The sequence below is a fragment of the Haematobia irritans genome, chromosome 3, assembly GCF_050003625.1.
Source record: "Haematobia irritans isolate KBUSLIRL chromosome 3, ASM5000362v1, whole genome shotgun sequence".
NCBI classification, from domain to species: Eukaryota; Metazoa; Arthropoda; class Insecta; order Diptera; family Muscidae; genus Haematobia; species Haematobia irritans.
Genome location: NC_134399.1, coordinates 163,780,435 through 163,798,504, shown reverse-complemented (window position 1 = coordinate 163,798,504; position 18,070 = coordinate 163,780,435). Strand labels below are relative to the sequence as shown.

Sequence of the window (18,070 nt, the reverse complement as noted above, 5' to 3'; positions counted from 1 at the left end):
TCTCCAAGAAATATTTTCATTTACTAGACTATTTTACAATTCGGACTTCCACAAATAAGGAATCATTTTTAACATATCTACTCTGGGTTAGTATGCTGTGGGGTATATGAAAGAATTGTTTGGTCTGTATATAATCATCACTCTTCTTGCGAACCATTACTGTCTTCACATAATCCTCTGGCTCTGGATGATTTAGGGTTTGATCTCGTATGATAACATCCGCTTGCAAACGGCAAGGCCAAGGCAATAGAGGATCATATTCACCAGCAATGACATTAAGGCAGGCAATCATATTGCGACCTTTCCATGAACCCTTACCATTGAGGTAGATGTCGAGCTAAAGAGGAAACAATTGATTACATTTTTTTTTTGACATAAAAATGGCATGTTTTATTACTTACTCTAAGGGCATAACCAAAAGGTTTATTTGAAAACATGGCACTATGAAGTATTGTATCGTATTGTCTGGCTTCTTCCAGTTTTTTGGAGAAATTCTTTATTCTCCAAAGCAAATGGCCTGAAACATGAGAAAAATATTTGGATTTACTTGTATGACCAATCAGAATTCAAAAAGTTAAAAAATTAAAAAATAAAACAAGTAAATACTGCAAGAAATTTGGCTATATGATGAAAAATAGGTTTCTAGAAGCCCAAAAAGTCAAATCGATAGATCGGTATATATGCGGCCTATACTAAAACATGTACATCAACTTTAGCACCCATGTTTGTGCTCCTTAAATGCCTTTTGATTTGTCATTTCAGGTATATTCGAATAAAACCTAAGGTTTCTAAAAGCTCAAGACCCCAAAACGGGTATCGATGTAGCTCACCTTCGAAGTTATTCTGACTACAGACAAAAAACCGAATCTGTGCCACATTTCAGGACTATAGCTCAGATAGGCATATAGCCAGAGAGACAAATTACAAAACAATGAAGCTTTTTTAACAACCCAGCAAAAAAGCGTCGCCAAAAAAGTAGTGAAACTATTCCATTGGCATTCAGAAGTGGTGCAAAAACGATGAGTTTAACATGGGCTTATCATAGGACGGATGTCCACCATTTCCACAGCCATTGCACTGAATTTGCATCACTTCTTTAGGTGTAATCCGAATTCAATATTTTGTATGTGAATTCAAAAAAATTGTGATATTTTGCCACATAAATAATTTTGATAATTCTTTATGATTTTAATGCATTGTAACCACGGTTGCAGGCAAAAAATAACACTAGTTAAAAAAATATCATGTACACTTGATGAAAAACAACTTTTCTTATGTATTTTGAGCTGCTGAATTAAAAAAAAAAAATCAAAAAAAAATATGGAATAGTTTTTGAGATATCCCGTTATTTTTAAATTTTCGCTCTTTTTAAACTAAACACAATATATCTCGAGTTAGAAATGTCCGATTATAACGTTGTTGGTACTTAGTGAAAAAAGGCGAAAATTTAAAAATAACGGGATATAATTAGAAATTTTGATTTTATTCGATCTTTCTTTTTTCCAATAGAAAATAATTAATCAAGCTTGAGATCGTTTTTTGTATGTATTGGTTTCTTTATTTTTCAATATTTCGCAATTACATTGAATTGCTTCATCAGGAGTCGATCTATAATAAAAGTGGTTTGATAATTTTTAATCAAGACATGTAAAATTCTTTCTCAAAATTGTTTTTCAAATCGCAAATAATTTTAGTGGTTTATGCTAATAACAGCTATTGGTTTTAGTTTACAAATTTTTTATAAATAATTAAAGATTTTAATAATTGTAATTAACAAGTATCAGGAGACCAGGTAAAACAAAAGGAATTACATTATACACTTACGTATGCAAAACATTCAAGTGTAACACAACAACAACACATAAAGCTTAAAACTAGAGTAGTATCACTACGTTCGTCTATTACTTTTATTGCACTGATTTCCCTCTTGCTTTCTCTGATGCTGAGTACTTGCATATCTAGTTGTCTTGTCTATGATGTGTCTGTATATGTGAGCAATGTTATCTGTATCTGATTTGTAGTTCATTCTCTTCTCTGTGGGTACATTGTTAATGTACAACATTTCTAATGTTAATCTTTTGCTGTTGCTACTCTCTCTCTCTCCAATACTCTCACATCGTCAAAGTTCGGGTGATGTTTCGTTGTCGCACAGTGTGTTGCAAGCGCGGTTTTTTGGAGTTTGTTGTTATTGCGGAGTTTTATGTCTGATTTGTGTCCCGACAGTCTTGTTTTTAATTTATTTTTCGTAGTTCCAATATACATTTTGTCACATGGTTCTTTGTTATCTCCATTGCATGTTATTTGATAGATAACATTAGATGTTTCCATAATAGGCGTCTTGTCTTTAGTTTTTGTGAAAATGTTTTTTAGTGTATTGTAATTTTTATGGGCAATATTGACTTTATTTTTGTCTACTATGTTAGAGTTTGTTATCCTTTCCGAAATTCCTTTAACATAGGATAAGGATCTGTAAATTTTGGGTTCTTTCTCTATTTTTTCTTTGTCCAAGTAAGGTTTGTAAGATGAAATTAGTTCTTTTATTAGTTTTGGTGGAAAATTATTTTCCTGAAGTATATTTTGCAGCTTTTTTCTGTTGTTTTTATGAAATTTATTATCGCTTATTGTCAGTACTCTGTTTACTAAGTTTTTGGCCGTATTTATTAGCATGGACCTTGGATGATTGGAAAAGAAGTTCATTATTCTTCCTGATGCTGTATCTTTCTGATACCAGTCTGTAATAAGTTTTCCATTTTCTTTTATTAGTAGTATGTCCAAGTAAGGCAGTTTATTATCCGTTTCTATTTCCATCGTAAAACTTATGCTTTTATGAAATTCATTAAGGCATTTTAATGTGTTATCTATTTCGTCCTCTTTTAATATCGCAAATAGGTCGTCAACGTACTTAGTCATAATTTTGGGTTTTTCTTTTAACTTGTCCATAGATGTGTCTAACAATTTTTCCATTAAAATGGAATCTCCGGTCATAGCAATGGCATCTCCGGTCATAGCAGACATTTTAATGGAAAAATTGTTAGACACATCTATGGACAAGTTAAAAGAAAAACCCAAAATTATGACTAAGTACGTTGACGACCTATTTGCGATATTAAAAGAGGACGAAATAGATAACACATTAAAATGCCTTAATGAATTTCATAAAAGCATAAGTTTTACGATGGAAATAGAAACGGATAATAAACTGCCTTACTTGGACATACTACTAATAAAAGAAAATGGAAAACTTATTACAGACTGGTATCAGAAAGATACAGCATCAGGAAGAATAATGAACTTCTTTTCCAATCATCCAAGGTCCATGCTAATAAATACGGCCAAAAACTTAGTAAACAGAGTACTGACAATAAGCGATAATAAATTTCATAAAAACAACAGAAAAAAGCTGCAAAATATACTTCAGGAAAATAATTTTCCACCAAAACTAATAAAAGAACTAATTTCATCTTACAAACCTTACTTGGACAAAGAAAAAATAGAGAAAGAACCCAAAATTTACAGATCCTTATCCTATGTTAAAGGAATTTCGGAAAGGATAACAAACTCTAACATAGTAGACAAAAATAAAGTCAATATTGCCCATAAAAATTACAATACACTAAAAAACATTTTCACAAAAACTAAAGACAAGACGCCTATTATGGAAACATCTAATGTTATCTATCAAATAACATGCAATGGAGATAACAAAGAACCATGTGACAAAATGTATATTGGAACTACGAAAAATAAATTAAAAACAAGACTGTCGGGACACAAATCAGACATAAAACTCCGCAATAACAACAAACTCCAAAAAACCGCGCTTGCAACACACTGTGCGACAACGAAACATCACCCGAACTTTGACGATGTGAGAGTATTGGAGAGAGAGAGTAGCAACAGCAAAAGATTAACATTAGAAATGTTGTACATTAACAATGTACCCACAGAGAAGAGAATGAACTACAAATCAGATACAGATAACATTGCTCACATATACAGACACATCATAGACAAGACAACTAGATATGCAAGTACTCAGCATCAGAGAAAGCAAGAGGGAAATCAGTGCAATAAAAGTAATAGACGAACGTAGTGATACTACTCTAGTTTTAAGCTTTATGTGTTGTTGTTGTGTTACACTTGAATGTTTTGCATACGTAAGTGTATAATGTAATTCCTTTTGTTTTACCTGGTCTCCTGATACTTGTTAATTACAATTATTAAAATCTTTAATTATTTATAAAAAATTTGTAAACTAAAACCAATAGCTGTTATTAGCATAAACCACTAAAATTATTTGCGATTTGAAAAACAATTTTGAGAAAGAATTTTACATGTCTTGATTAAAAATTATCAAACCACTTTTATTATAGATCGACTCCTGATGAAGCAATTCAATGTAATTGCGAAATATTGAAAAATAAAGAAACCAATACATACAAAAAACGATCTCAAGCTTGATTAATTATTTTCTATTGATAACGGGATATATCAACTGTTCCATACAAAATTTGTAAACATTTTTTTTCGAATTCAGCAGGCCAAAATACATAAGAAATGTTGATTTTCATCAAGTATACATTTTGAGTGTAAACTAGTGTAATCTACCAAAATTTGGAGAATATTATACCAAAAAACTACCAAACAAAAAAATATTTTGCAAAATTTTATATCTATAGAAAGTTATGTCAAAATTTTATATCTATAGAAAATTTTATCAAAATTTTATTTCTATAGAAAATGTTGTCAACATTTTATTCCTATACAAGAGATAGACAAAAAGTTATTTCTATTGAAAAGGTAGTTAAAATTTCAAAATTTGACAAATACACTTTTCTTCTGTATTTTAGTCTCTTGTATTTGTCAATGCAATAGTTTTAAGTTAAAATCAAAACAACAAATATGAAATAAAATTTTGAAAAAAAAATTCTATAAAAATAAAATTTTGACAAAATTTTCTACAGAAAAACAATTTTGACAAAATTTTCTACAGAAAAACAATTTTGACAAAATTTTCTACAGAAATAAAATTTTAACAAACTTTTTTATAGAAATAAACTTTTGACCAAATTTTCTTTAGAAATAAAATTTTAATAAAATATTCTATAGATTTAAAATTTTCTGTAGAAATAAAATTTTGACAAAATTTTCTATAAAAATAAAATTTTGACAAAATTTTCTATAAAAATAAAATTTTGACAAAATTTTCTACAGAAATACAATTTTGACAAAATTTTCTATAGAAATAAAATTTTAACAAACTTTTTTATAGAAACAAACTTTTGACCAAATGTTCTACAGAACCAACATTTCGACACAAGTTTGTATAAAAATATAATTTTGACAAAATTTTCTATAGAACTAAAGTTTTGATAAAATTTTCTATAGTTTTAAAATTTTGTTAACATTTTCTATAGAAATAAGATTTTTAAAAATTTTCTGGGGAAACAAAGTTTTGACAAAATTTTGTTAAAATTTTATTTCTATAGAAAATTTTATCAACATTGTATATCTATAGAAAATTTTGTCAAAATTTTATTTCTATAGAAAATTTTGTCAAAATTTTATTTCTCTAGAATCTTTTGTCATTTTGTTAACATTTTATTTCTATAGAAAAATTTTGTCAATTTTTATTTCTATAGAAAATTTGGTCAAAATTTTATTTATATAGAATATTTGGTCAACATTTTATTTCTATAGAAAATTTTGTTAAAATTTTATTTCTATAGAAAATTTTGTGAACATTTTATTTCTGTATCTAATTTTGTCACAATTTTATTTCTATTAAAAATATTGTCAAAATTTTATTTCTATAGAAAATTTTGACAAAATTTAATTTCTCTAGAATCTTTTGTCAAAATTTTATTTCTGTAAAACATTTTGTTAACATTTAATTTCTATAGAAACTTTTTGTCAATTTTTATTTCTATAGAAAATTTGGTCAAAATCTTATTTCTATAGAAAATTTTTGTCAAAATTTTATTTCTATAGAAAATTTTGTGAACATTTTATTTCTGTATCTAATTTTGTCACAATTTTATTTCTATTAAAAATTTTGTCAAAATTTTATTTCTCTAGAAACTTTTGCCTAAATTGTATTTCTATAAAACATTTCGTTAACATTTTATTTCTATAGAAAATTTGGTAAAAATGTTATTTCTGTAGAAAATTTTGTCAACATTTTATTTCTATAGAAAAGTTTGACAACATTTTATTTCTATAGACAAAACTTTCTACAGAAATACAATTTTGACAAAATTTTCTATAGCAATAAAATTTTAACAAACTTTTCTATAGAAATAAACTTTTGACCAAATTTTCTATAGAACTAAATTTTGACAAAATTTCTATGGAAATAATATTTTGATAAAATTTTTTATAGATTTAAAATTTTGGAAATATTTTCCATAGAAAAATTTTTTTAAAAAATTTCTGGGGAACAAAATTTTGACAAAATTTTATTTCTATAGAAAATTTTATCAACATTTTATATCAATAGAAATTTTTATTTCTATAGAAAATTTTGTCAAAATTGTATTTCTCTAGAATCTTTTGTCAAAATTTTATTTCTATAAAACATTCTGTTAACATTTCTATAGAAAATTTTTGTAAATTTTTATTTCTATAGAAAATTTTTGTCAATTTTTATTTCTATAGAAAATTTTGTCAAAATTTTATTTCTTTAGAAAATTTGGTCAAAATTTTATTTCTATAGAAAATTTTGTCAAAATTTTATTTCTATTGAAAATTTTTTCAAAAATGTATTTCTATGGAAACTTGTGCCAATATTCTATATATTTATTTCTATAGAAAATTTTGTTAAAATTTTATTTCTATAAAAAATTTTGCCAAAATATTATTTCTATAGAAATTTTGGTCAAAAATTCTACCAATCTACCAAACAATACAAAATCTTAAAAGAACTTTATGTGTAGTTAAAACAAAGGACCTCTTTGAGAAGATATTTGTGGAAGTGCCCTTATAGTTGTTCCTTTACAACAACTTCCAAATTTTTTGCGAGGATTTGTCTCCACTTTGGGGATTTTTGATATGAATTGTGGGAATAGTATATTCAACAATTTTGACAAAATTTTCTACAGAAATACAATTTTGACAAAATTTTCTATAGAAATAAAATTTTAACAAACTTTTCTAAAGAAACAAACTTTTGACCAAATTTTCTACAGAACTAACATTTCGACACAAGTTTGTATAAAAATACAATTTTGACAAAGTTTTCTATAAAACTAAAGTTTTGATAAAATTTTCTATAGATTTAAAATTTTGATAAAATTTTCTATGGAAATAAAATTTTGAAATTTGAATTTTCTATAGACATAAAATTTTTATCAAAACTTTGTTTCCGCAGAAAAATTTTTCAAAATTTTTTTTCTTTAGAAAATGTTTTCAAAATTTTAAATCTATTAAAAATTTTATCAACATTTTATTTCTATAGACAAAATTTTCTACAGAAATACAATTTTGACAAAATTTTCTATAGAAATAAAATTTTAACAAACTTTTCCATAGAAATAAACTTTTGACCAAATTTTCTAAAGAAATCACATATCGACACAAGTTTCCATAAAAATACATTTTGACAAAATCTTCTAAAGTTTTGACAAGGTTTTCTGTAGAAATAAAATTTTGATAAATTTTTTAATAGATTTAAAATTTTGAAAAAATTTTCTAAAGAAAAAAATTTGAAAAATGTTCTGGAGAAACAAAGTTTTGACAAAATTTTGTTAAAATTTTATTTCTTTATTTCTAAATTTTTATCAACATTTTATATCTATAGAAAATTTTATTTCTATAGAAAATTTTTTCAAAATTTTATTTCTCTAGAATCTTTTGTCAAAATGTTATTTCTATAAAAAATTTTGTTAACATTTCTACAGAAAATTTTTGCCAATTTTTATTTATGTAGAAAATTTGGTCAAAATTTTATTTCTATTGAAAATTTGTCAAAATTTTATTTCTATAGAAAATTTTGTAAAAAGTTTATTTCTATAGAAAATTTTGTAAAAAGTTTATTTCTATTGAAAAGTTTTTCAAAAGTTCACTTCTATAGAAAATTTTGTCAATTTTTTTTTCTCCGGAAAATTGTGCCAAAATTGTATTTCTGTAGAAAATTTTGTCAAAATTTTATTTCTATAGAAAATGTTGTCAAAATTGTATTTCTATAGAAAATTTTGTCAAAGGTTTATTTTTATAGAAAATTTTGTCAAAATTTTATTTCTATAAAAAATTTTGCCAAAATGTTATTTCTATAGAAATTTTTGTCAAAAATTATACCAATCTACCAAACAATAAAAAATCCCAAAGAACTTTATGTGTAGTTAAAACAAAGGACCTCTTTGAGAGGACATTTTTGGAAGTGCCCTTAAAGTTGTTCCTTTAAAACAACTTCCAAATTTTTTGCGAAGATTTGTCTCCACTTTGAGGATTTTGGAGATTTTTGATATGACTTGTGGGAATAGTATGTTCAGCAATATTTCTCCTATCGCTTCAGATTTAGATGTAGGTCTCAAATATATCGTTCGGCCCGTTCGCCCAGAAGCTAGAGTTTTACACAGATTTGCTTCAAATTTTGAAATTTTGCACAGGAAGTAGAATTAACATTGAAGGATTTAAGATGGATGTAGATCTACAAAGTGGTACAGGGCATAATATGGTCATCTCCGCCCGTCTTTAAACTTTCCTTTCTTGTTTAATTTGATTAAAAGTGTTAATTTTGCCTGTTAATTTGATAAATGTTTCAGCTAAATCAACTTTTTAATTGGAAATATTTTTTGTCTTCAATCGCGAATTAATGCTTAATTGAAATGTTTTCAATTAATTAAAAAGTAAATCCAATTAAAAAATTCATTTATACAATCAATTTTTGTAATTAATTTTTTGTTTTGATTATTTTTTTAATTTTAATTTGAAAAATGTTGATGTTGATATTTATTCTGATCGTTAAAAGTTCAGCCCTACTTATTTGTTAAAATTTAAATTTAGCCTTACCTCTACAATTAATATAGCTGGTCAGACGTTGTTGTGTTGCAATGTGATTTTCACAATCATTTACCAATTGCATGGTGTGATGTAGGCTTCCATCCATTTGCGTCACTAAAGCCTCTAATTTATCACAACGTTCTTCAGTATCACAGACGATATGCTTCATACTCTTCACTTCAACATCCAAAGTGGAATATTTGCCGGACTCATTGTTCGAGGAATGTTTTGTATTTAGATCTACATTGATAGCTTGTAGGTAATTTTCAATTTCAATAAATTTATCTCTAGAGAAAATTTCAAAAAAAAATTTATATATATAAAATAAAAAAGAAAGAATAAATAAATCAAAATTCCAACCTGTTGATTTTCTCATGCAGCAGTACAGTTTCCTCTAATTTCATTATGTTATCATTCAAATGATTCTGATGTTCGGTGAGCTCCAAAGACATTTGATTTATATGTTTCTCCAGATCATCAATTTCATTTTGTATTTCAGTTTTCAGGGACTAAAATAATATCTCAATATACTAAAATATCGAAATTATTCTCAATTCCTTACCTGCAATGTATCAAAACAACAACGAAAATCCTGTTGACACTGTTCCACCTCAAATGTTCTTTGATTGTTCTCTTCATCCAAACGATTTTGTAATGACTTCAATGACTGACTTGTTGAAAGTTGCCACTCATCATTGATTTGATTTTGTTTACGTAGATTTCCCACATCCGTAATCAAATGCAATCGCTGACGTATCTCCTCATTTAGGACAGACCGTAAAGTGTTGATTTCATTCTCTACCACTTGGACTCGATTATCGATTTGTTGATCGACTCTTTCTAAACTGGCACTACGACGTTTGTTACGTGGACACTCTTTGAGATGGGCACGCATGCGTATACGTGGCACAAAAACATTGCAAGTATTTGGACATTGTTCCAATACTTGGCCACAGTGTATTAGATGTTCCTAAAAGTAATTTAGATTTGCCAGGGAAATCGATTAGTTTATCAATTTAGATGATAGGAGATTTTTTGTTTGCACCTGCTGTCACATTTCTAACTAAAACAACTCCGAGTACAAGTGTAGACGAGCGTTTAGTTTATATGAGGCTTATCTTATCATTTATGTAAAATGTATTGCAATGTGTATATGTTTTTCGAAGACACATAGAACAATTTTTATGGGACTTGTGATATGATATTTAGCTTGCACAAAGGAGATAACATGGATTCATTGTTAAACAAGCCAATATAATTTTCAATATAACGAAGCCGGCTTTATAATTCCCTTCACATTCATAATATCCTATACCAATAATGTTAGTGAATGCATTTAGGTATAGGGAAAAATTTTGTTTAAATAATGAATTTTTAATTGTTAGCTTATAATCTGTGTTTAAAAAATTTTAATTTTTTAAATTTTAATCATTGAAATTTTTTTCCCTCCATTAAATCCCAGGCATTAAAGAAAAGAAAACCATGTTTAATTTAAATAAGCAATAAATAAATGATTTTAAATATTGTATCTTCGAATAAAACACTTACTTTGAGGATTTTGTATTTTAGCTTAAAACTTTTTTTGCAACAACCTCCATAGGATGGTGATAAGGGTATAATAAGTGTGCAATTCCCTTTGTAATACATCGAAATATCGATTTCCGACTATACAAAGTATATATTCTGGATCAGGGAGAAACTCTAAGACGATATATAGATATTCATCCATATCTTAGTATATTTGTGAGAGCAATATACTGCAGTGGTGAACTTGGAAAGTTCAAAAATTTTTCTACTGAATTTCTTTTTTTGGACATGTTGGATTTCTTGTTCTTTGCAATAGAAGAAAATTGTTCAAAATTAATAAAATCGTCTTTATAATTTTGACTTTTTGTATCTTGACTACAAAGCTACAAATAAGGGTTTAACAAGTATATACGGCCGTAAGTTCGGCCAGGCTGAATCTTATGTACCCTCCACCATGGAGGGTTATATATAACAATAGACCGATATGGACCTAGCTAGGCATGGTTTTTAACGGTTATATACTAGCACAATGTACCAAATTTCAACTGACTCGGATGAAATTTGCTCTTCCAAGAGCAAATCTCGGGATCGGTTTATATGGGGGCTATATATGATTATGGACTGATATGGACCACTTTTGGCATGGTTGTTAAATATCATATACTACCACCGCGTACCAAATTTCAACCAGATCGGAAGAATTTTGCTTCTCCAAAAGGCACCGGAGGTCAAATCTGGGGAACGGTTTATATAGGGGCTATATATAATTATTTACCGATGTGGACCAATTTTTGCATGGTTGTCAGAGACCATATACTAACACCATGTACCAAATTTCAACCGAATCGGATGGAGCGGCTCCGGAGGTCAAATCTGGTGATCGGTTTATATGGGGGCAATATATAATTATGGACCGATGTGGACCAATTTTTGCATGGTTGTTAGAGACCATATACTAACACCATGTACCAAATTTCAACAGGATCGGCTTAAATTTGCTTCTTTTAGAGGCTCCGCAAGCCAAATCGGGGGATCGGTTTATATGGGTGCTATATATAATTATTGACCCATGTGGACCAATTTTTGCACAGTTGTTTGAGACCATATACTCAAACCATGTACCAAACTTCAGCCGGATCGGATGAAATTTGCTTCTCTTAGAGACTCCGCAAGCCAAATCGGGGAATCGGTTTATATGGGGGCTATATATATTTATGGACCGATGTGGACCAATTTTTGCATGGTTGTTAGAGACCATATACTAGGTTAGGTTGGGTTAGGTTATGTGGCAGCCCGATGTATCAGGCTCACTTAGACTATTCAGTCCATTGTGATACCACAGTGTTTAACTTCTCTCTTATCACTGAGTGCTGCCCGATTCCATGTTAAGCCCCCATATAAACGGACCCCCAAATTTGGCTTGCGAATCCTCTAAGAGAAGCAAATTTCATCCGATCCGGCTGAAATTTGGTACATGGTGTTAGTATATGGTCTCTAACAACCATGCAAAAATTGGTCCACCAAATTTCAGCTGGATCGGCAGAAATTTGCTTCTCTTAGAGGCTCCGCAAGCCAAATCGGGGGATCGGTTTATATGGGGGCTATATATAATTATTGATCCATGTGGACCAATTTTTGCATAGTTGTTTGAGACCATATACTCACACCATGTACCAAATTTCAGCCGGATCGGATGGAATTTGCTTCTCTTAGAGACTCCGCAAGCCAAATCGGGGGATCGGTTTATATGGGGGCTATATATAATTATTGACCCATGTGGACCAATTTTTGCATAGTTGTTTGAGACCATATACTAACACCATGTACCAAATTTCAGCCGGATCGGATGACATTTGCTTCTCTTAGAGGCTCCTAAGCCAAATCGGGGGATCGGTTTATATTGGGGCTATATATAATTATTGACCGATGTGGACCAATTTTTGCATGGTTGTTAGGGATTATATGCTTACCCATGTACCAAATTTCAGCCGGATCGGATGAAATTTGCTTCTCTTAGATACTCCGCAAGCCAAATCGGGGGATCGGTTTATATGGGGGCTATATACACAGTCTTACACAAGTTTACATACGACTTAAGAAATTGTATTTTCTTTAATTAATAAAATATAATAAAATATGCATATATATGCTTTAGATTTTGTAAATTAATTTAAAAAACAAAGTATTTGTCAATTTTCAAGAAGATTTTTTTAGTCTGGATTATAAACAACAACAAGAAACATGTTTAGTTATAAGGTAAAAACCTCAAGGGTATGTAAACTTATGTGAGACTGTGTATAATTATGAACTGATGTGGACCAATTTTAGCATGGTTGTTAAAGATCATATGCTGACACCATGTACCAAATTTCAGCCGGATCGGATGAAATTTGCTTTTCTTAGAGGCTCCGCAAACCAAATCAGGACATCGGTTTATATGGGGGCTATATATAATTATGGACCGATGTGGACGAATTTTTGCATGGTTGTTAGAGATCATATGCTGACGCCATGCACCAAATTTCAACCGGATCGGATGAAATTTGCTTCTCTTAGAGGCTCCTAAGCCAAATCGGGGGATCGGTTTATATGGGGGATATATATAATTATTGACCCATGTGGACCAATTTTTGCATGGTTGTTAGATACCATATACTAGGTTAGGTTAGGTTAGGTTAGGTTAGGTTATGTGGCAGCCCGATGTATCAGGCTCACTTAGACTATTCAGCCCATTGTGATACCACAGTGGTGAACTTCTCTCTTATCACGGAGTGCTGCCCGATTCCATGTTAAGCCCCCATATACACGGACCCCCAAATTTGGCTTGCGAATCCTTTAAGAGAAGCAAATTGCATCCGATGCGGCTGAAATTTGGTACATGGTGTTAGTCCACCAAATTTCAACCGGATCGGATGAAATTTACTTCTCTTAGAGACTCCGCAAGCCAAAGCGGGGGATCGGTTTATATGGGGGCTATATATAATTATGAACCGATGTGGACCAATTTTTGCATGGTTGTTAGAGACCATATACTAACACCATGTACCAAATTTCAGCCGGATCGGATGAAATTTGCTTCTATTAGAGGATTCGCAAGCCAAATGGCGGGATCGGTTTATATGGGGGCTATATATAATTATGGACTGATATGGACCACTTTTGGTATGGCTGTTAAATATAATATACTACCACCACGTACCACGGATGAATTTTGCTTCTCCAAAAGGCACCAGAAGTCAAATCTGGGGATCAGTTTATATGGGGGCTATATATAATTATGGACTGATATGAACCAATTCCTGCATGGTTGTTGGATATCATATACTAACATCACGTACCAAATTTCAACCGAATCGGATGAATTTTGCTCTTCCAAGCGGCTCCGGAGGTAAAATCTGGGGATCGGTTTATATGGGGTCTATATATATAGTTATCGACCGATTTCGACCAATTTTTGTATGGGTGTTTGAGGCCATATATTAAAACCACGTACCAAATTTGAACTGAATCAGATGAATTTTTTGCCTTCCAAGAGGCTCCGGAGGTCAAATCTGGTGATCGGTTTATATGGGGGCTATATATAATTATGGACCGATGTGGGCTAATTATTGCGTGGTCATTAGAGACCATATACTAACACCATGTACCAAATTTCAACCGGATCGGATGAAATTTGCTTCTCTTAGAGGCTCCGCAAGCCAAATCGGGGGATCGGTTTATGTGGGGGCTATATATAATTATTTACCGATGTGGACCAATTTTTGCATGGTTTTTAGAGACCATATACTAACACCACGTACCACATTTCAGCCGGATCGGATAAAATTTGCTTCTCTTAGAGGATTCGCAAGCCAAATTTGGGGGTCCGTTTATATGGGGGTTATACGTAATAGTAGACCGATATGGCCCATTTGCAATACCATCCGACCTACATCAATAACAACAACTTGTGCCAAAATTCAAGTCAATAGCTTGTTTCGTTCGGAAGTCAGCGTGATTTCAACAGACGGACGGACATGCTCAGATCGACTCAGAATTTCACCACGACCCAGAATATATATACTTTTTGGGGTCTTAGAGCAATATTTCGATGTGTTACAAACGGAATGGCAAAGTTAATATACCCCCCATCCTATGGTGGTGGGTATAAAAATAGAAGATGTTCTTCAATACATTATTTAAAAAAGTAAGGAAAGTCTAAAGTCGGGCGGGGCCGACTATATTATACCCTGCACCACTTTGTAGATCTAAATTTTCGATAACATATCACATCCGTCAAATGTATTGGGGGATATATATAAAAGTTTGTCCCTAATACATACATTTAAATATCACTCGATCTGGACAGAATTTGATAGACCCAAAATTTAAGTCGGTTAATGCACTAGGGCGGAACGCAATGTTAGTAAAAAAAATATGGGAAACATTTAAATCTGAAGCAATTTTAGGGAAACTTCGCAAAGTTTATTTACTATTTATCGCTGGATATATATATGTATTAGAAGTTTAGGAAAATTAGAGTCATTTTTTCAACTTTTCGACTAAGCAGTGGCGATTTTACAAGGAAAATGTTGGTATTTTGACAATTTTTGTCGAAATCAGAAAAACATATATATGGGAGCTACATCTAAATCTGAACCGATTTCAACCAAATTTGGCACGCATAGCTACAATGCTAATTCTACTCCCTGTGCAAAATTTCAACTAAATCGGAGCAAAAAATTGGCCTCTTTGGTCATATGAGTGTAAATCGGGCGAAAGCTATATATGGGAGATATATCTAAATCTGAACCGATTTTAACCAATTTTGGCACGCATAGCTACAATGCTAATTCTACTCCCTGTGCAAAATTTCAAGTAAATCGGAGCAAAAAATTGGTCTCTGTGGTCATATGAGTGTAAATCGGGCGAAAGCTATATGGGAGCTATATCTAAATCTGAACCGATTTCAACCAAATTTGGCACGCATAGCTACAATGCTAATTCTACTCCCTGTGCAAAATTTCAATTAAATCGGAGTACAATATTGGCCACTGTGGTAATATGAGTTTAAATCGGGCGAACGATATATATGGGAGCTATATCTAAATCTGAACCGATTTCAATAAAATTTGGCACACTTGACTACACTACTAATTGTACTCCTAGTGCAAAATTTCAACCAAATTGGGGTAAAACTCTGGCTTCTGGGACCGTATTAGTCCATATCGGGCGAAAGATATATATGGGAGCTATATCTAAATCTGAACCGATTTCAATAAAATTTGGCACACTTGACCATAGTACTAATTGTTCTTCTTGTGCAAAATGTTAAGCAAATTAGGGTAAAACTCTGGCTTCTGGGGCCATATAAGTCCATATCGGGCGAAATATATATGGGAGCTATATCTAAATCTGAACCAATTTCTTCCAAAATCAATAGGGTTCTATTCTGAGCCAAAACACATATTTGTGCCAAATTTGAAGTCGATGGGACTAAAATTGCGACCTAGACTCTGATTACAAAAATGTTTTCACAGTCAGGCAGACATGACTAGATAGACTCAGGGGCCGACCCGGAGCAATATTGGCAAAGACACCATGTGTCTATCTCGTCTCCTTCTGGGTGTTGCAAACATATGCACTAACTTATAATACCCTGTTCCACAGTGTGGCGCACCGTATAATTATATCTAATTTTGTCTCATCATATCTGGGTAAATCTGCTTAGATCTAAAGGGGCCAATTTTGAGATCTAATCATATCTAATTAGATCTTCAAATTTTTACACAGGCAGCAAATTTATTACAGTCCAAATAATCAATAAATTGTCAACATTGAAAATAGATTGAAATTGTATTGTTTCTAGAAACAATATTCCAAAAAATTTTATTTATTATAAGAGTATCGTATCTTTGTTTAGCCGACTTTGACCGATAACACAGTTCAGTTTAACGTATTACGAGTACTCCCTTACATTGTAGCATTGAATTAAACACGCACACACACACAAATATACAGAAATGATAAGATTAGCGGTATGTTTTTCAAAAAGAACCCATTCGTGCTTTTTGGCTAAGGAATGGTCTTAACCATCATTGACACATACCGTAAATGTTTGCGAGTCGAACCATTCATTACAAAAAAGACAGGAAGATTTTTCATATTTTATCACAGTAGTGGAGCCGGATGACGAGGGTGCGATTGGTGGTGAGTCACCATTATTTATGGAGGCACCATTCATACTCGTTTTGTCTCAAGAAGGAAACGCTTCAACTCAATGGTTTTCTTAAAAACACACAACACTTTAGCCGTTGGTCAATATGAAGGAGATAACGATCAACTTTTTTTTTTTGATAATAGAAATTTATTATTCTATATTTTAAAATAATTTTCGAGACCGTTACATTAATTTGTCACAAAAAAGGTCAAACTTTTTTCCCTCAAAGATTTTATTTTACAATATTTAACACTTTCTCTTTTCAGATTTTTAATAATTTAATTATTCTCTAAATGGTTGTTATCAATTAGGGGTGTTTTCCATTCATTATTAGAAATTAATATTTATAGATTTTTGTTTTGTTTTAATTAATTTTTTTTTTTGTTATTAGATGTGATTTTTTTTGTTTTCTTTTGCCAGCTGCTGCTGTCTGGTTTTACTCGGTTTAATGACAGTAATACTACTGAATGTTATGAAGTGAATATTAAAGCAAAAATGCGTTTACTATGAGGTACTTAAAATTTAGAAAACAAAAACACAGAATTGTTTTTTGCTCAGTAAATATCAGTAGATATCATTTTTGTTCCCTGTTATCAGTTTCTACTGGCATTGTTGGTGTTGCAGGTCTAGAGAGTATGAACTACTCTTGCCATTATTTGTGAAAATGATAAAGAAAAATTGCTGATTATTTTTAATGTCTAGCTGATGTTTCTCTTCGTTTGGTTTGTAAACAATTCGCAATTGCAAGAGTAAGAGTTTCTACATAAGAGAAAATTATTATATATGGGTATTTCCACTAGAAACAAATTTTAAATTCTTATTCGCGAAATTAATTGATCCAATTATTTGTATACCCTACCCAAGACAGGGGAACAAGGTATTATAAGTCAGTACCAAGTTTCAAGTAGATAGATGCATGGTGTCTTCGGCAATAATGCTCAGAGCCGGCCCTTGAAATGATCTAGCCATGTGAGTCCGTCTGTCTGTATGTGCCAAACTTGACACAAGTCTGCGTTTTTGGGCAGAATAGAACTATATTGATTTTGAAGAAATCGGTTCAGATTTAGATGTAGCTCCCATTACTTACTGCTGAAGTATTTTTTACCAATATGGACCAAGTTCTGGAGGTCAAATCTGGGGATCGATTTATATGGGGGCTATATATAATTATGGACAAATATTGGATTGGGTGACTGGACTAAGACGTTCTGTTATGGTGCCAACACCCCACGATGGGAACTAAAAAGTTTCTCAAATTGTAAAACTTAAATACTCGTATTTAGAATATAAAAGTTTCATAAAATATGTAAAAAAGTGAAATGTGAAATTAGTGAAAAGATTTTG

The 18,070-nt window shown here is 30.9% G+C and overlaps 1 protein-coding gene across 1 annotated transcript; it reads right to left on the bottom strand.

The window, feature by feature from the left end:
* On the bottom strand, positions 1 to 17,184 carry Traf-like (TNF-receptor-associated factor-like). Its single transcript, XM_075300261.1, has 6 exons — positions 16,616 to 17,184; positions 9,563 to 9,970; positions 9,361 to 9,509; positions 9,010 to 9,287; positions 402 to 517; positions 1 to 337 (listed from the first exon to the last, which is right to left on the bottom strand). The coding sequence occupies exons 1-6, from the start codon at positions 16,748 to 16,750 to the stop codon at positions 29 to 31; spliced, it is 1,395 nt and encodes a 464-aa protein (XP_075156376.1). The 5' UTR covers positions 16,751 to 17,184; the 3' UTR covers positions 1 to 28.
* Between the last annotated feature and the right edge of the window lie 886 nt (positions 17,185 to 18,070).

What these genes read in the sequence shown, in the direction of transcription:
- Traf-like (XM_075300261.1), bottom strand. Translation starts at nt 16,750, where the DNA reads ATGAATGGTGCCTCCATAAATAATGGTGACTCACCACCAATCGCACCC. An exon ending in GTTGTTTTGATACATTGCAG is followed by an intron (nt 9,510 to 9,562) that starts GTAAGGAATTGA and finishes ATATTATTTTAG; the next exon opens with TCCCTGAAAACTGAAATACA. An exon ending in CTTTTGGTTATGCCCTTAGA is followed by an intron (nt 338 to 401) that starts GTAAGTAATAAA and finishes TTTCCTCTTTAG; the next exon opens with CTCGACATCTACCTCAATGG.